The sequence below is a fragment of the Pyrus communis genome, chromosome 4 (genome assembly GCF_963583255.1).
Source record: "Pyrus communis chromosome 4, drPyrComm1.1, whole genome shotgun sequence".
Taxonomy (NCBI): Eukaryota; Viridiplantae; Streptophyta; class Magnoliopsida; order Rosales; family Rosaceae; genus Pyrus; species Pyrus communis.
Genome location: NC_084806.1, coordinates 3,758,495 through 3,776,870, shown reverse-complemented (window position 1 = coordinate 3,776,870; position 18,376 = coordinate 3,758,495). Strand labels below are relative to the sequence as shown.

General features: G+C 39.1%; 4 protein-coding genes and 1 non-coding gene across 5 annotated transcripts; 2 read left to right on the top strand and 3 right to left on the bottom strand.

Moving 5' to 3' along the window:
- Positions 1-6,634: 6,634 nt before the first annotated feature.
- On the bottom strand, positions 6,635-9,498 carry LOC137730852 (mitotic checkpoint protein BUB3.3). Its single transcript, XM_068469842.1, has 10 exons — positions 9,259-9,498; positions 9,033-9,163; positions 8,720-8,802; positions 8,065-8,316; positions 7,822-7,894; positions 7,512-7,592; positions 7,348-7,429; positions 7,095-7,195; positions 6,903-7,007; positions 6,635-6,769 (listed from the first exon to the last, which is right to left on the bottom strand). Exons 1-9 carry the CDS (start codon positions 9,484-9,486, stop codon positions 6,923-6,925), a joined length of 1,116 nt encoding a protein of 371 aa, XP_068325943.1. The 5' UTR covers positions 9,487-9,498; the 3' UTR covers positions 6,635-6,769; positions 6,903-6,922.
- Positions 9,499-9,631: 133 nt separating this feature from the next.
- On the top strand, positions 9,632-9,703 carry TRNAW-CCA (transfer RNA tryptophan (anticodon CCA)). The gene has a single exon. It is a non-coding gene; the product is annotated as a tRNA-Trp (tRNA).
- Positions 9,704-10,197: 494 nt separating this feature from the next.
- On the bottom strand, positions 10,198-12,298 carry LOC137732161 (cell division topological specificity factor homolog, chloroplastic-like). Its single transcript, XM_068471461.1, has 2 exons — positions 12,133-12,298; positions 10,198-10,988 (listed from the first exon to the last, which is right to left on the bottom strand). Exons 1-2 carry the CDS (start codon positions 12,217-12,219, stop codon positions 10,404-10,406), a joined length of 672 nt encoding a protein of 223 aa, XP_068327562.1. The 5' UTR covers positions 12,220-12,298; the 3' UTR covers positions 10,198-10,403.
- Positions 12,299-12,406: 108 nt separating this feature from the next.
- LOC137731448 (protein RETARDED ROOT GROWTH, mitochondrial) lies at positions 12,407-15,553 on the top strand. Its single transcript, XM_068470555.1, has 7 exons — positions 12,407-12,816; positions 13,191-13,302; positions 13,805-13,946; positions 14,150-14,298; positions 14,453-14,604; positions 14,980-15,094; positions 15,220-15,553. The coding sequence occupies exons 1-7, from the start codon at positions 12,521-12,523 to the stop codon at positions 15,352-15,354; spliced, it is 1,101 nt and encodes a 366-aa protein (XP_068326656.1). The 5' UTR covers positions 12,407-12,520; the 3' UTR covers positions 15,355-15,553.
- Positions 15,554-15,606: 53 nt separating this feature from the next.
- LOC137731449 (uncharacterized protein At5g01610) lies at positions 15,607-17,299 on the bottom strand. Its single transcript, XM_068470556.1, has 3 exons — positions 16,974-17,299; positions 16,336-16,390; positions 15,607-16,179 (listed from the first exon to the last, which is right to left on the bottom strand). The coding sequence occupies exons 1-3, from the start codon at positions 17,073-17,075 to the stop codon at positions 15,800-15,802; spliced, it is 537 nt and encodes a 178-aa protein (XP_068326657.1). The 5' UTR covers positions 17,076-17,299; the 3' UTR covers positions 15,607-15,799.
- Positions 17,300-18,376: the final 1,077 nt, after the last annotated feature.

Genomic DNA, 18,376 nt, shown 5'->3' with positions numbered 1-18,376 from the left:
TGGTTTCATAAATTTGCAGGCTAATGTGCAAAAGGATCCAACAAACACACATCTTTTATAAATGTCAATGTCATCAGTGGTGACGGCAAGGTTTAGATATCAATATAAACTACCATGCTTCATGATTTTTCATCTGAAACTTAAGGATTCAATCAGTGGAAAGTAAACAAAACCCATGAAAGTGGATCTGTCGAGGCTCACAAGTCAACAATTCATAGTTGAATATCAAAGTGCGGAACAAACAAAATTATAAAATAATAAGAATATTATTAAACAAAAGAGAATGCTGGAACGACTACAAATCCCCAAGAGGTTATATTGTGACTAACTTGTTTCTCAAACTAAATTACAAGCAATATTTATAGAGAACTAAACCTAAGAAACCCTAACTCAGTCGAACTAGGCTCAAATCCTAAACTAACAAGCAAAACCCAAGTACTAAAATAAACCTAAATACTAATATTTTCCAACATTCATCACCTCGTATAAGTTTCAGTTCCTCAACAAGTTCATAAAGTTACATAGCATAATTATAATTAGGGTAAATATCAGTTTACTACCTTCATATTTCGTGGTTTTCAACATTTAGTACATCAAATTTTTTTCGTCCTAGAGTCATACCAATGTTAATGTTAAATCTACCATTAACTGATGACGTAGTACCTATGTGGACGATGACGTAGCGCCTATGTAGACAATGACTGGGCGCCACATGTCATTAGGGGAATTCATGCGGATTTTTTTTTTTGGAGAAGGAGTTAAAAAAATTCAAAAAAAAAAAAAAACAAGGCCCCGTCTTCTCCCTCCCTCCCTCATCCCCCCGTACCCCTTCCCTTTTCTCTTCCTAAATCAACCTTACCCACCTCAACCCATAATACGCCGCCCCCGTCGCCTTCCTCTCACCACCTCACTGGAACCGAGCCCTCAACCCTTTCACTTTCTCTTTCCTTAACGGCTCTGCTCATTTTCGGACCAGCGACAAAGATCTGTGATCACTTGAACGTGCAATTTCACATCCCTAACCCTAATTTCTGATTCCCCTTCTCAATCTCTCCGATTCGATTTGATTCGAGAGCAGCTAAAACGACGCCGTCGCGATGGGTGATTTCAACCTCGCGCTTGTCATCGTCTTCGTCTTCAATGACTACCTGCTCCTCAATTACCAACACCCCGACAGCCGGGTCGGACCTACAAGCGGACTTCCCTTCACAATCCGCATGCGTCCCACACTCGGGCTCCCTTGGCAATGCCCATTGTAACTCCATTCCCGGTTCAGGCCACCGATCAAAGGGCAAACCCAGATCCAAGTTCACGAAACTCGTGTATGCGTTGCAACCTTTCAGAACCCAACAACTACAACCAAAAGCTTGTTCTGCAGCAATGGAACAACATGAAAAATAGAAGCTGTGTACGGAAAAGAATCACTGACTGGTCGATGAAAGTTTTGGGATTATTCTGCTTGCTAACTGACATATGCCTGTATTTTGTTAATCAGCCGACAGATTTGATGAAATTTTATAAAACTAGGGTTTGGGGGGTTGGTGCAGAGTAGAGAATTGAGGGATAAGGGAGTAAGGAGGAGAGAAGGGAGGGAAGGGGTGTGGGTTGCAAAAGAGAGAAGGGAGGGAGAGAGTGAAGCGGGATGAGGGAGGGAGAAGATGGGGCGCTTTTGTTTTTTTTTTTTTTTTTGAAATTTTGAATTATTTTTTAACTCATTCTCCAAAAAAAAAATAAAAAATCCACGTAGACCCTTAATGGCACGCGACGCTCAGTTATTGTCCACATAGACGCCACGTCATTAATTAATGGCAGACTTAATAGTTTGACTAACGGATGTATGAGACCATCCCAAAATTAACACTTTAAGTAGGACTCTGAAACGAAAAAAAATTGATGTACTAAATGTTGAAAATCACGAAATATAAGAGTAATAAACTGATATTTACTCTTATAATTAACTTTACATGGTGTTTTTTTTTTCACCACAAATGTACACAAATAGAACGTGTTCCGGTTAAAAACTTTTAGGGGGCGTTTGTTTGCCCTCACTAACTCGGACTGGACTGGACTAGCTATTAGTCCAATACTGTGTTTGTTCCATGCTGGGACTAACATTAATGAGACTAAAGGGGACTAGCATGGACAAAACCCTTCACTAAGAGGTCTTAGTGAGACCCCCCAATAACCATGGGACTAGCTAAGACTATCCTCTATTTCTCGTCCTTGTCATGCTCAACGACCACTCCCGACAGACTCCTCGTCATCGCCGGTCACCTAGATCAATCATTAACTTCCCGACTCTCTTTCAGATCCATTTCACAACCAACTTTCATATAAAATATACCAAATTGAAGCTGGGAGTGACAAGATTACGATTTTACTTGAATCGAGGCCAAAATGTGGTTGAATGTGGCCAGAAAATGGCCTGGAAGTCTCGGCCTGTTTGGGCTTCTTCAAATCCATGACAAATTTGAGCATGCAAAGCTAAGATCTCGGTCCAGGGATGGTGATGAATTTTTTGGCGGTGCTAACTTCATCCAATTTAATGAGGGTTGACCAAAAAACACATCGGGAAACCTGCAACTCGTCGGGAAAATTGGAGCCGTGAGGTTCCGTTCGAACAACGCATAGCTAGAGATGGAGGGAGGACAGAGAAATAGAGACTGGAATCAATAAGGAGTTTGACCAGGAATGAGAAAGAGACATGAATTGAGAGGTCTGAGAGGAAAAAAAGAGGGAGAGGGTGGGACGATGAGAGAAGAGGAAAAGAGTGGGACGGAAATGGTAGGAAAAGATGAAGAAAAAGATAAGATCATAATAAAATATTAATAATTTATATATTAAATAAAATAATATTAGAATTTGTTATTATCCAACTTCTTAGTCCAATACTGCACCAAACGCTTCACTAAGTTAGTCCAGTTTAGTCTAGTCTAAGCCAGTCCAGCTTAGTCCTTTAAGCTAATCCAGTCCGAGATAGTCCGGCGCAACAAACGCCCCCTTAATTGACACTTAAAACTAGACGGATACACTAAACGCACTAAATCTAGATTTATATATGACTTATTCTCTGATTAGACATTAGCTCTAATTGTGCTTAAAAACTGGCAACTGTACGTGTAATTTGAAAGCGTGGTTCTCATGTTTGACAAAAAAAAAAAGTACGGTTTTTTTTGAAGCCACTAATACCTCAAAACAAATAACACATATATTTGGTATTTATCAGAGCCTGAATTTCATAAGAAAATTTTGGTGATATATCACGCAACATATGTTTATATTTCCAGCATCACATTTGTGTGATAATAAACATTATGTAACTGCATAATAATTGGTTGATTGGGCTCATTGCTTATTTATATTTTGACAGATGATGGCGCGTTTGTTTGGCCGGATTAAGTTTCACTGGATTGGACTACTTAGCTAGGATTAGTAGTCCAGTGTTTAGTGTAAATTAGGATTGTGTTTAATGGGATTAAGCCGGACTCGTGCCGACTAAATCCTGCCTTAGGTGGGCTTAGCGAGAGCCACCAAAAACGAGGGGATTCGTAATCCCGTTTTTGTTCTTCGCTTCACCTCGTGTTTCTGTTCTTCGATTCACCGCTTCACCTCCCTTTCTGTTCTTCACCTCAGGCTTCACCTCATGTTGCTTGCTTTGCTTCTCTCCTCCTTCCTCTTCTCCATCTCAGAGGATCTCCAAGTATGCAATATTGGGTTTGACAGAAACGGATCCAAGAAATCCAAGCCATCACCGTCTTTCACTTCCCTAACTCCACAAACCCCGACTCGTCGCCGGTCAGCTCGCCAGGCATCGCTGCAGGCCGGTTTCGCCGCTCCACAGACTTGCGGCTCCGATTGAATCCACAGACTTGGAAAGCTCTCTCCAGTTCGAATCTTGCACCGAATAAAACCTGAAAAATAAGGGAGGGAAGGAAAGCGTGGGACGGAGAGAAAACCTTGGAAAGCACTCTCCACCACTTCCCTGTGTTTCCCCCTTCCCCAATCTCTCTCTGTCATTCCTCTCCTTGTTTCTTCTCACCCATCTCTGCAACTCTCCTTCCCGAAGCAAACACACCACATCCACACCCACACCCCACCGCGACCTCCACCAGACTGTCTCACACCTTCTCGAAGACTCTCTTCTCCTTAGTCTCTTCCCTCTCAATCTCTCTCTCCCGACGCCTCTATCTCCAATTTCTCACACCTTTCGGATCTGTCGATTCTGAGCCTCCTCCCTCTCGATCTTTTTCTCCCAGTCTCTCTCTCTCTCTCTCTCTCTTTCTATCTCGATGCCTCTGTCTTCGATCTACACAACTTTGCTGGTTTTCGCTCCCTCTCGAACCGGAGATCGTCCGATGGGATCTCGATCGAGAGGTTTCGGACGTGGAGAGTGTGGGACGGAGAGAACAAAGGAGATAAAGAGGGAGAAAAAGATGGAGGCTTCTAGAGAGATGAAGAGTATTATTAGAATAAAAAAGGTGGAATTAATTAATATAATATTATTAGATATGAATTAAAAAATATAATATTATAGTTTGTTATTATCCTTCTTTTTAGTCCGACACTGCACCAAACGCTTTACTAAGCTAATCCAGCTTAGTCTAGTCTAAGCCAGTCCAGTTTAGTCCCTGCAGCTAGTACAGTCCGAGACAGTCCGGTGCAACAAACGCCCCCCTAAAAGTTTTGAGGTATAGGAGAAAACTAAAAATCCACTACATATTTAAGAATTAGTTGGCTCACGATATGTTGGTCATCGAGGCTAACATGTTATAACCATAAAGGTCATTGGTGCCTAAATTTTTGTCACAAAATTGTGATACAAGTACGATGGACGCCATACATGGATGTCAGGGTTCTGTTACCTTTGAAAGTGTTGACCCTAAAAATTACAAAACCTACGTGGCGCGCAGGCCGAGTAACTAGTAAGCTAACTACGTCCTTCGGTCGAATGCGGGGCGTGCCAACTCGTCGGCCGAGTCTGGCCGAGGAGTAAAATTTGTTGATGTAGCTTTGAGCGCGTTGCTGACTTCTTTAACTTGCGATTGCGACCGAGGAAGGAACACTCTCGGTCTCTGGGTTCTACAGCCTGAAGACAAGGCTGCTAATTCTGCGGAGTTCACAAATCGTCCGAGCCCGATTCGGTCACTGTGATTATATTCGTGAGAGTATAAGCACGTCGAATCGAGACCAAGGTGTATGGGCACAAGTACTCGAACGTGATGTATGTCTTGATGGTAAACATAGTTCGGCCGTCGGAATGCCGAACCCTGAAACTCACTTGTGAGTATCCAATCATAAAACCACTCGGCGACCAGTACGCCGAGCAATGTAATTCGTAACACCTAACTATGCCGAGAAGGCTAGCAAGGTGACCTCTGCCAACAAAGGTTCGAAAACCTTTCTCGACCGAGACTTGGATAGATAATCGGTCGACCTCGACGCAGTGCTGTTTATCCAAACTGAAGATGCTTCTCGGTCGGCTGATTCTGCGGTAGCAGTGCTGTTTATCCAAACTGAAGGTGCTCGCCGGGCGCTTCCACAGTGCTGTTTATCCAAACTGAAGGTGTGTCGGCAGGAAAAGAAAAGGAAAAAATCTCAAGGTGTTGAGAAGTTTTGCGCAGGGCAATTGTATGCTGAATTGGAGATCCTTTCTGCTTGCATGATTTCTTGTATTTATAGTGCCCCATTCCTTGAAACCGACTCCGATTTGGATTGGGAGTCCTTGTCCCATTTCGCTTCTTCTTCGAACAAGCCTACTCCTACTGGGATTCTGAATTTTCCTTCTTTTCGGGACTTCATTCCTTGCTGGTCGAGAATCCTAGTTGCACCAGGACTTCCTCGACCTTTCTATTTATCTGGACTACTTCTGATGGGATTTGGCCAACCCTGCCAACTGGCCCGGGCCTTATTATTCGGCCCATAGTATTTATCATCTCCTTGGGCCGAGCACATCCTGCTGCTCGACCCAGCAATAATATTTCGGGCCCAAACAGAAAGAAAGTTAAAATAGACGATATTTATATTTTGAAAGGAAATGCAAAAAAAGACAAGCCACGTGTCCTGCTTTTTTCATACTCGGATATTTTGTTTTGCACTTGTATACACATTGTCTTTCCTGTTTTGTTTTCTTTAATTTATTTTGTTTTTTTCTTCTTCTTTTGAGCTTTAATATGGACTGAACACAATTAGGTTCATTGGTACTTTACGTTTTAATCAGCTATTGAACAAACGTCCATTAACTGCCATTATGCAGTAATATGTGTTGTTATTATTGTCAACCAGATGTAACATGTTATGGATGTATGTTTAATATTGATACAGTATCTAAGGCATCAACGACACATATGAACACAACGGATGTAAATTTTGAAATGAATTAGTTTAAGGAGCAAAACTTACACAAAACGGATACACCAAGACGGCAAATGGTTTCATAATTTGCAGGCTGATGTGCAAAAGGATTCAACAAACACATGTTTTACAAATGACAATGCTTCATGCTTTTCCATTTGGAAATTCATGGATCCAATAAGTAAAACTAAATAAAACCCATGAAAGTGGTATCTGTCTAGACTTTAGAGGAACGGTACATAAGTTAACCACAACGACATTCTACAACAGACGCAATTCCTAGAATTCTAACTTTGCAGCTGACTGCTGTTAATCTGCAAATCAAAAATAATTTCGGCGGGTACATCATTGCATCAGGTTCAAAAGGGACAAAGCTTAATAAACAAGTACCCCGAACATCATAACTTTACACATGATCCTGAAAATTAAACAGAATTTGATTACATTTAGCAGTCCAAAGGCTTTTGGTTCCAAAGTCTGAGATATCACAGATGATTGCGGCCTATCCTAGTTTAAATATAAGTATCTGACCCAAGATTAAAGTTCATTACCTTCATCTTAATGTGTACAATTAGTTTCTGCTCGAACTTCCAACAGATACAGATCTCATGTTGTCATTGCCAACTTCATGAATGAATACCAGAGGAAGCTCTTCTCTAACAAATGGAAGCGAAAAAGAAAGATACATAATACTGAGCATACGAGGACAGAGAAGTAGTAAATCATAGTAGAAACATACTCACATTTCATTAGCTTCTTGATATGTGTAGCTTGATGCAACAGCCAGAAGTTGTCCCCTGTGGTTGTACGATAAGGATGCCACACTATTTGGGTATCTAGGCAACTGAAAATATGTAAAGGTTAGAGAAGTTAATGAAGATTAGTAATAACCAAACATAAATTAACAATAAAATCAACTAGGTCAAGCAATAAATGTTAAATACATTCACTGTGAAAGCAGAAGCAGCAAAATCCACGAAAATTTAATGAAAATACCTGAAATAGTCTCTTTTTGCTTTTAGCATCCCATGCAGTAACATAACCATCATTGTCACCGGTAACAAAGGCGCCATAGATGCTAGATCAGAAACATTAAATCGAAAGTAAGTTTTCATAATTGAGTTTGGTCAAAGCTGATAGAGTATTAGAGTTGCACATACAGCGGATTGAATACAATGTCATTCACCGATGCTAGGTGATATCTCTTATCAGTTGACTTTGGATGACACCGGAACATATATCTGAAACAAATGTTAAGAGTACTATGATAGAACTCATAGAAGCAAATGTGGCTCAAGCACAAATAGGTATTACAACAAGTAACATTATAATTTTTTTATTCCTTCCGAACAGAACTACATAGAACATAGCAAATGACAGTTTGTAATTAAGCGAGGCAGATTATGTAGCATGCCAGGCTTGGATATGTCAATCATATAAGAACATAGACTCCAAGAATTGACCTGTCACCTGATGTCATCTGAACTAGACGGACAGGAAATCTCCAATGCTACACGTCCATCTATCGAGCCAACTGCAAATCCTGCAAAGACAATTCAAAATTTCTATAAGATACAGGTTGTGATTGCAATACAAAATCAACAAGAAGACCTAGAGTCTATATAAATTGGCCAATTCAGGTATTAGTAACTATTGCTGGAACACGGTTTACAACATACACAGCTACGTGAAGTATAGTGGTACTGGTAATACCTTTGGCATATGGAATTGAGCTAACACATAAAATCTGGACGTCCATATGTGAATCTTTTGATTGAATTGGCTTTTCTAGGTTTCGCAAATCATACACACATATTGATGATCCAATGGCTACCATCATATCAAGACCTGAGAGTGACATGGACATCACCTCCGAATCGAGATTTCTTGCAAACACAAAACCCTTCTCTGTACGCGTGTCCCAAGATAATATCTTCCTGTCCAAACCAGCAGTAATTACTTGGCCTACAACAATTAAGGAGAAAATTTGTTAACATTCAGTCACAAAATCATAACAGAGAACATCACGATAAAGAAGAAGATAGCATTATCAGCCTATCGTAAGTCCACTAAGTCTATAAGTTCAATTGTTTCCACGACCCATGCCATAATGATCATATACCGCAGTTAGCAATTCCGAACTTTATGAAACATTATGCATAAAATCCTTAATTTAATTGTAACAGAAAAAATAATACTCATCCGTGCTACATATATTTCCTATTAAGCAGTTGGTTTTAAGCTTTTCCTAATATCCGTTGAAAATTTGAAAAGACAAACTATGACTTATGTAAAGTTCAAAATCTGTATTTAGAAGGTAAATCAGAATTTAATGTCAATGAGAGCGGAATGGTAGGTAAGAGCTTACTGGTTTCGTCCGAATATCCAACGCATGTTGATATGTCATCGTGATTTCCAATTGAATCATGAATTCCAGAATGTAAATCGTACCTTGAGTATAAGAAAACCCAGAAAAGAGTCAGCACATATTGCTTTGACAATAGAAAGGAAAATTAAATCCCTCATAAATATTGCAAGAAAATATGAGAAATTAAACCCCATTAACTTATAAGGTTATGATTACCCATCAATTTAAGCTAAAAAGTAAAGTGTTAAGACAGTGGTCAAGGTTAATTTCAACAGAGTCCCACTGCAAAATGAAACAAATCCCAGTGACAAACCTTCTGATGACGCCATCAGAACCGGCAGCAAACGCGACGGACTCGTCCTGGAAACAGCAATCGAGGAGCGCCGCTTCCGACGGAGCCTCTAATCTGAGCTGTGAGCTTCCGACGTCGTACAATCTTAAGCTCTGCAAAAAGAAATAAAGAATCAATTTTTACGATTGAAAAGCCAAAAGTGCTACAAACTACAAATTGCTAAGCACAAAAGTGGAGCAACACTCACAGAGTCCCAAGAGGAGATGAGGAGGTTGTCGGATTTCGGGGCGAATCGGATTCTGGAGATTGCATCTCGGATCGGGTATTCGAACTTCAAAGGAGCTCCGCTCATTGTGGTCCTAGTAGACCGAACTGGCACAACGATCCAACGTACAGAGCTGGACAGAAATTTCACTAATTTTTTCAGAATTGATAAGAAATGGAGCTTTGGGATTCCCACCTCTTTCGGTTCCATAAACCCTAGAAATTGCCAGTGAGGATTTGGGAGGGAGGGAGAAGATGAAAAGTTCCCGCTCAGTGCAATAAATATCTGTTGAATTCAAATTGAGGCTTATTTGTAAACGTCTAAATACATTTAACTAATGAGTTCAACAACAAGTGGATCCGTGGCGCAATGGTAGCGCGTCTGACTCCAGATCAGAAGGTTGCGTGTTCGATTCACGTCGGGTTCAATCCCCGCTTGTTATTTTTTTCTATTTTTCTTTGTCATGTATCATTCTGGTTTAATCCCACTGAATTTTATTTTTATTTTTTGACAAAATGGGATTCTTCTTCTTTTCTCTTTGATTGATGGATACTGAGGATAGAGGGTTGAGCTCAGTCGCATAATGAACCCTTTGATCTTGAGCTCATCATTTATAACAAAATGATATTCAAACCGATTCTAATACTTTAACAAAGGATTGAAACTGAAAAAATTTCTTTACGCTATTCCATCTCGGATCTCCAAATTTGCCACAATTTTTTCATTTTTCCTTCAGTATTGAGAATAGTGCTTCAATATTAAGAATAGTGATTTATCCATTCCAATAGAATCAGCTGTTCAAATGAGATGCCATAGAAAAACATTTTTTTTTTTTTTAATTTCAAAAATTGTTGTTCTCCCAAAGTTCGAATCCATTGCCATTGATAAATATAAATAACTAGGGCAGACGATCAAATACACTCACATATGTAGTATAACTAGAGCCATAACAAAACCAACCCGTGAATTCAGCATAAGAAGATTCCTCCTAATCGGCTTACACAAATTTTTCATATATATACAGAAGAACCAGGTCCAATCCGAAACATCTAAAACATAAACTTCTTTGGTTTCAGTCAAAACACAATAATCTATTTCTTGAACCCAAAGAAACCGAATGAGTTGCTTTAGTCAGGGATGAAGAAATCAAATTTGACATCAACAGAACCAGAACTGTCACCAGTATCTTTGTACTCGATATTTGTTATCGTTCCAGTCTCGTCTCCAATCTGGTATTCTGGCTTAACCCGTCTTACAGGTACCGTGACGGAGTAAATGGTTCCCACATCAGTATCGGCAGACACACTCAGCTGAACTTTGTCTCGCGATTCTATCTCAACGAAATCTGACAGAGCATGCACAATGTTGTTGACAATCAATCTTTTAGCCTCATCACTAACTGCGCATCGGTCAGAGAATAGGATCATCTTCAAGCGCTGCTTGGCAATGTTAGCATTAGAGCTCCTTCTAGATGTTGGAGACGGGAATAGTATCTTCCAAGCCAAGTTTAAACGGTCAAAGAAACTCATGTTGATGGCATTGAGGAGGAAGCTCTCGGAATCCTGGCAACTTGAGTTCGATGACAATTGAAAATCTCCAGCCAACCGCCTGGAATGTTGACGAATATTACGTCTATCAAATGACATACTGGGCCACTTCGGCATAATCTCAGAAACGCAAGGCCCTCCATTTGGAAAGCTAGCAAATTCTACCTATTACACAGTACAGAAATTGGAAGCCGAGCAGAGACTTAGCAGAAGACATTTGCATATCTTATTAAACCATCTTATGTAACTTGACAATTAGGAGCAAAACAAAATTTCAACTTCCATTCAGGTAGGTTTTCAATAACAAAATGAAAGTGAGGATTCAGTTCCCTTCATGAATAAGGAAAAACGTTAGGGATGCCTCAGTTCAACTGCAACCATACAGATCACAGCGGGCAACCGGCCATAGAGAAAAGAAACACTTCAATTTCGATTCAATATAAAGTTCAGAAAAGTCATATACAATGCACACAAACACCATGGAAGATCTTAAAGATGGACAAACAGTGATGCATTATATGAAATCATAGTTCAGTAGACAACTATCATACCCTCAATCCCTGATAGGCTGTTACGATGAAATCACTTAACTACTAAGAAGAACACAAGATTCGGTCACCCAGACGACAAAACCCAATTCAACATGATAGCAAGTGAACAAAACAAGAAAGTATTTCCATATAATCTGACACCGACGTCATCATTATGACTTTGACAACTAGTAAACAATCACGATGAGAACCCCTTTCAATTTAAGTTATAATCAGTGGTCCAGTAAAGAATTCTCCGGTGAAAAATAACCGAGTGTTGTTAATTTTGCATACTTCTTTAGCTTCAGATCGACATTTTACAAACGGAATTGGTGATGAAATACAACAAGTAAGACTCTCAAGTACCCTCAGTCTACAACAAAGTCCTCAGCACTTTCCTTTTTGCTACAAGACCAACGGGAAAAACCCTCAATTAAATGGGCATAAAATAACTAAATTGCACCATATTCTTCTAACTTAAGCTGGTAAATTAACTGGTAGTTCAACAAATTCGATATAATATTTCAAATTTTCATTTCTGAACAGAATAAGGAAGCCACCAAAGAAATTCATAAAATTCTCCAACAAGGGACAAAAGAAACAATAGTCTCACAGTTGAGCTCAATAAAAACCCAAATCCCCAGCTCCTTTCTCTCATTTTCCCGGGAACCAAACAGCCCAGAAAGAGAAATTGGAAGAAATGCACGAAACCCAGATAAAATCAGAGACAAAATATGACAAAAATACATGAGAAGTAACCCAGAAAAAGAAATTCAGACCTTTGAAATGGGCAAAAGGGTTCGGAGAGAGTGCGTCGAGTGAGAAGTCAGCGTCGCCGTGACCCTCAGATCCCCAAAAAGCGCCATTTTTCTTCTTCTTCCTCAGTCTCTCTGCTCACTAAGATATTCTTGCTCCTGGCGCTTTTCGTTTGCTCAAAGGGACCGGCTGTCTCAGCCGTCCAAGGGTTCAGGAGGTTCTTACTTGCTACTTGCTAGCAGTCAACAGTAGTAAACTACACGTCGTTTTACTCAAATCTAAAACGACATGTCGTACTTCCGAAAAAGCTGGAGGAGGAGCGGAAGCAGACAACCGGCAAAACTTGCGCTTCTCACTTCAAAGATGGCAGCGAAATTAACTTGGCTTCCCAAAACCTTGAAGCTTCAGTGAATGGGGAGGTGGAGAGCCGCTGCTTCTCTTCTCCTCAGCCCCGTAGCCGCCGCCGGAGCTTCTAAATCTTCTGTTCCCGCCAAGCCTCCTTTCCATCTCCACCGCCCTTCAGCCTCCACCTCCTTCTACTTCCGCTTCCTCAATTCACGACCTTTCTCTGCAATCCCGTCTCGGGTTTCCGTTGAAGCCAATGATTACGACTCTGAGCCGCCCTTCTATGCTCAGAGTCAGAGCCAAGCTAAGGAAGACGAGGAAACCGGAAAAATACCCGTTAAAGCCTACTTCCTTTGTACCAGGTTAGCCTTCGTAGTTCTTAATTTTGCAAATCCTCGTCTGGGGTTTGATTGTTTTGTCATATGTTTATGTGGGTCTGTCTTCGTTTGTGTTTTTAGTTTGATATAAGCTCGTATTGTCTCTTCAAGCTGATGACTTTCATTAAAGAACATTGCTTTAAGGTTTTGTTTTGAACATTCTGACCATTTCCTATTGTTCTAACGCTGCTATGATTTTCTTTTTCTTATGTTTGATCTGGGAATTTGATTTTTGTTTCGGGGTCTGTCTCGGTTTTTGTATTGGGTCACTTCCATTTTTCGTTGTCTCTCTCACTTTCTCAGTTGTTTCCGGCTGTGTTCTTTATGATTTGGCTTTCTCAGATTCATGGTTTTCGCAGTATCAATTTGAAGAGCATGCAAGCCGAGAATTTAAGCAATGTCATTCCTCCTACTTCTCGCTCATCGAATTACATTGCCCTCAGATTTTGCGATTTCCCTTCAGAAAATACTGTAAGATGATGATTCATTGAACATTTTAATAATTTGCTCGGTTGAAGTTCTTGTGTGATTAAATTTCATTTTTGAACTATTCTGCCTCATGATATGCATAAAGAAATCATTTGTAGGCATTAAATTTCCGTTGCGGTGGCGTAATGCATCCATTTTCGTCTGTGAACAATACTAAAAGAAAATTTAGACTGACTTTTAGACTGATCCTTGACTTTACATAGTTGATTAAGCTATTTTCTTCATTTACTTTTTGGGGTAGGCTATGTATGTATTGGCTAATTGATGTCCGACTGACTACTTTCGAGTGAGGACATCATAACCATATTTATACACGGGGTCATACCTGGCTTATATAGAGAAACAAGTGTACTTTTTCGAGTGAGGACATCGTCTCCAAAGCTACAAGTGTGCTTTTCTTTTTCAGTTATAGGCTAATAGCTAATAGCAGCATCGAGTATAATTAATATGATAGTCCTTTCATTATCTCGCTGCTTTCTTTTAGGAATTTGGAGTCTGGCGTTACATGGTCGTATTCCAGTATGGATCTGCTGTTCTGTTTAATGTTGAGGATCATGAAGTTGACGGTTATCTCGATCTAGTTACAAGACATGCTTCTGGATTACTTCCAGAGATGAGAAAAGACGGTAAATTTCTTGAATATAACCAAATTTCATTTGATTTCTCGATGTGATCTTACACTTCATTTCAGTTGAGTTCAACTGCATTGAATCATCAAATGCTAATATATTCTTCTGGAATAGAAAGGTTTGAATTATATTCTTCTGGAATAGAAAGGTTTGAATTATATTTAATTCTCTGTATGGATCTCTGTGTGTGCTTGCATTAGATTATGCCGTAAAAGAAAAGCCACAGCTGGATGAGGACATGCAGGGTGGTCCAGACTACATAGTTCTCAAAACTTTGGACACTGATTCTATTCGCATTATTGGCAGTGTTCTTGGCCAAAGTATTGCCTTAGATTATTTTGTTTCGCAGGTAATTCTTTTTCAGATTCAGTTTATCAATATATCTTGCTTCTTTTGTAAACCAACGTTATTGCATTTGGAGAACCTTGGGTCTTAGATTATGATAATCTATATCTTTCTGAATCCCCTCCCAACCGTGGGGTTGCACGGGCCTTTCTTTCTAGGTTGATGGTATGGTTGAAGAGTTTGCAGATATAAATCGTGGAATGGAGAAAACTGGAACTTTCACAATGCATAAAAAGAAGCTCCTTCAACTTGTTGGGAAGGCTAACTCGAACTTAGCTGATGTAATTCTTAAAGTAGGTCTTTTTGAGAGGTAATGCCGTTGTGCTTTCTTCGGTTGTTTGTAGTGATATTTCAAGGTCAGTAATCAGTTGCATTTAAAGTTGGTCCTTCTGTATGCTGGATGATCTAGATTTCTCACTGACCTTGAATATTGCATTTAAACCCTAAACCCTAAGGTTTCAACTCCTCCCCCTTCTGGATTAGAAATCTTGGTACCAACTTATAGTAAAATTCAGAAAATACGCTATGGACTTGGCTGAGCGACGATCAGATTAACCTTAGATTTGGTTTTCTTCAGTTGCCATTTTTCGTTTATCTGGAATTGCTTTGAGTGCTCAAATATACCAGTTTGGTTTATAATTTGGCGTTGCAGCTTTTAATATTTGTTCTGTTCTTTATCCATCAGATCAGAAATTGCTTGGAGGGATGCAAAGTATGCTCAAATACATGAGTACCTTCGGGAGGAGTACGAGGTTACACAACGCTTCGGAAACTTGGATTTCAAGTTAAAGTTTGTAGAGGTAGGTTCGTCCTTTATTAATTCACCTCGGTTCTTAAATCATGGAGAATTGTACGTTGCCGGTGTAGATATTGCCTTTTCGATGAATTCATATTTTCTTTGAAACTAAAACATTCTTTTTCGCAGCACAACATTCATTTCTTGCAAGAAGTCCTTCAAAACAGAAAGTCAGATCTTCTGGAATGGTGCATCATCTTCCTGTTGAGCATAGAAAACATTATATCGCTGTACGAGATTGTTCGTGATTCATCTGCAGCTTAACATCGTATCACTATACAAAATTGTTCGTGATTCAACTGCTACTTCTCCGTCGTCTCGGAAGCAGATGAGAAAAGTTACAGCAGCCAAAGTAGGTATAGGAAATTAAATTGTCAACAGAGAAGGTTATTATTTACGTACATTCCTTCACTGTAAAAAGATATCTGTGATTCCCTTCTAATTAAATTGCAATTTCAGAATACATCGCTGTCTCATCGTTTACTGTATCATATGCGTAAAACAGAATGCCAATCGAACAGAAAACGGAAGCAATTGCATTCATCCAATAGCCAAAAGGGTTCAATTTTCAGTAACCACATAACAGTGCTCTGCATTTGACATTGTCAAAAAAGAAGCAGTCATAGAAATGCCTATTAAGTAAAAAGCTAGCAAGAATTCAGATCTTCTTCCCACTAATGGCGATCGAAACGCTGATTTTACTCTAAACTCAGAATTCTTCTACTTTCACGGAGTCACGCGGTGTTATGTAGACATCCTTTGGTCTCGACTTCTTAACACCAGCTGTAAACCACACCTTATCGGACTTGGAACTTTCAACCACTACACAAGTGACCTTAACCCATACCAGAACCTTTGTCTTCATTCCATCTATCCCTGTGAGCTTTCCCCTTAGAAGAATGGCCTTTACCCGGGTCGCGTACCTCATAACAGAGGAATCCTTGAAGCTAACTTCACATGCTGATGGCAAATACACAATGAGCTTGGATTTTGTTTCGTCAAACTCATAACAGGTTATGTTCTGCGGAAACAGCCCCGGTGGCAAGTTGTACTCTCGAAGGAGATCTGGCAAGCTTTTCGGCGGCTTTCCTGTAGGTGAATCAAACAAGAGAGAAAACTCGTCATTCGAACAATAAGCATTACCATTTTTAAGGCAGATTGTTGACTGAAGTAATGTACTGCAAATATTGCATCCATCTGCAATTCAGTCATACTAATGATATTATGGTAAAGATTGTTCCATGCCTTTTAGTTTGTTGAAAACCCATTTTGCCTTCTCCTCGACGGTATTCGAGAATGTCTGCAACAACAAACAATCTGATTAAGAAAGCACAACGACTTGGACAAAATCTGATTTTTTTTCTGCAGAATGTTTGCTGTCGTCAACAAGTTATATTCTAACTTCATTCCCTTGATTTCTATATCTTTTTAGCAGACAATATTCTATTCTAAAAAGGACGATCCCAAGCCAACAAGGCTCTCCGCTTTACAAGCCTCGGGAGAACGTCTATCAATTAACCCATAACCTGAGTTTATTAACTCCCAATTTGAAAATTTTAAAGTCCTTAACTTTTATTTCCACAACACAATTTACCAAAAATCAAAGCAGATCAGCAAATACAATTCAGATTACACCCAAAACCCATCTTCCAGTTCACTCTCTTACGGATAAAAACCTAACAGATCAGATCTCATCCACCGGTAATTACAATTTACGACCGACTAAAGCAAGATTAGCAGAAAATCATGACTGGGTAAACTTGATTCAAGGCACATTACACAAATACCGACCAAAAACCAACAACCAAAAACAAAAACAAGAACATAATCATAGGAAAAAGTAAAAGGGTAAGAGAACAAACAGAAAGATTACTGTTACATACAGAGAGGTCGTCGGAGATGTTGGAGAATTCTTCCTTGGCCTTCTTCGAGATCCACAAGCTCCCAACTTTCAAGCTGTTCACTTTTGTTAGAGCTTTCTCCATTCTCTCACTCTCTTTCTCTCTCCTCCGATCTCTCTCTCTCTCTATCTAGTGAGTACAGTGGTGATTGTGGTGGTGGTGAGTGAGCAGTGATGAGTATATAAAGTGCTTTTTGTTCTCGGTAAATCTGAAGCCGTCGGATTGAGACAAACATCCCCAGCTCACACTAATCAACAAAGACGAATTATTTGGGAAGCAACGTTAAGGGTATTTCTGTACTTTCGACATGAGTCGGCCGCCGATTACTGCTTTTTAAGGGTTCAGAACTTCAAACTTTCCTATTTCAAAGAGGGTTTGGATCCCGGATCTCCTTTTTGAGAATTCTACGATCAACGTACGTGGATTGTTGATAAAAATTTATGCGGTCGCAATTAAATATTTTTTATATTTTAAAAATAAAGTAATTTTGTTTTGCATGAAAAAAATAAATAAAAAAAATTATGACCGCATTATTTTTAATCAACGGTCCACGTACGTTAATCTTATATTCCATAAAGGATCTGACGAGAATCGAAATCCTTTTAAAAAAAAAGAAGTTCAAACTTTCCCTTCTTTATTACCCCTTTTCTTTTGTTTTTTTACCGACACCACAGACAGAGTCTATTATTTTAAGGCTTGCCCATCAACATATCCGTTAAACAATATCATAAGTGTTGTAGACCAATTTCACTGAGGAATTATAAAAACAGTGCGGCAGAAAAATAGTGAAAACACTTCTATACTAATAAGGGAGAGAAAATCTTAATTGTCGAGGAATATAATTATAATCGGGAAACTATTTAAAAGATATTAAAAAATCTTATAAAACTTCACATAATTATGTTCTTAATTAATTTAGGACTGCAAGAATAAGTATGTATATCTTCCTCGGTCTTTTGGTTAAGATCTAAGTGTAATATCATGAGTATGTGTACTTTTTATTGTTCTTTTGGCTAAGATAAAGTGTAGTATCATAAGTATAGTTTCACCATTTTTATTTAAATTCTTAGGACTTTTCCTTTGTATCTCACGTTATTTTAGTCCGTCTGTTTCACATATTGACTAGTTAATTGTTGTTTAAAAAATACTCAATGTACTAACAATTTTACATTCATATTCTTAATACCATGTCAGAGATGAGTCTTAGCATAATGGAAATATTACTCTTTTGTGATCAAAAGGTCATGAATTTGAGTCAGGATTGCAAAACAAAAGTAAAACTACGTAAGATAGACGTTTTCCTCCGACCATTGCCAAAAAAAAAAACCCCTTGTTAGCTTGAAGTTGCACTTTTTATTATTAATATCACGTCAACATAGAATAAT

Bases quoted from the DNA above. Each gene is read 5' to 3' on its own strand.
- LOC137732161 (XM_068471461.1), bottom strand. From the start codon at position 12,219: ATGGCGCTTTTTGGGGATCTGAGGGTCACGGCGACGCTGACTTCTCAC. The intron at 10,989-12,132 runs GTCTGAATTTCT...ACTGTGTAATAG, and splicing joins CCCTTTTGCCCATTTCAAAG to GTAGAATTTGCTAGCTTTCC.
- LOC137731449 (XM_068470556.1), bottom strand. From the start codon at position 17,075: ATGGAGAAAGCTCTAACAAAAGTGAACAGCTTGAAAGTTGGGAGCTTG. The intron at 16,391-16,973 runs GTATGTAACAGT...TTGTTGTTGCAG, and splicing joins ACATCTCCGACGACCTCTCT to ACATTCTCGAATACCGTCGA. The intron at 16,180-16,335 runs GCATGGAACAAT...ATTCACCTACAG, and splicing joins GGTTTTCAACAAACTAAAAG to GAAAGCCGCCGAAAAGCTTG.
- LOC137730852 (XM_068469842.1), bottom strand. From the start codon at position 9,486: ATGGAACCGAAAGAGGTGGGAATCCCAAAGCTCCATTTCTTATCAATT. The intron at 8,317-8,719 runs GTAAGCTCTTAC...TAATTGTTGTAG, and splicing joins TGGATATTCGGACGAAACCA to GCCAAGTAATTACTGCTGGT. The intron at 7,895-8,064 runs GTATTACCAGTA...TTGTCTTTGCAG, and splicing joins CTCAATTCCATATGCCAAAG to GATTTGCAGTTGGCTCGATA.
- LOC137731448 (XM_068470555.1), top strand. From the start codon at position 12,521: ATGGGGAGGTGGAGAGCCGCTGCTTCTCTTCTCCTCAGCCCCGTAGCC. The intron at 13,947-14,149 runs GTAAATTTCTTG...TGCTTGCATTAG, and splicing joins TCCAGAGATGAGAAAAGACG to ATTATGCCGTAAAAGAAAAG. The intron at 15,095-15,219 runs GTAGGTTCGTCC...TCTTTTTCGCAG, and splicing joins TCAAGTTAAAGTTTGTAGAG to CACAACATTCATTTCTTGCA.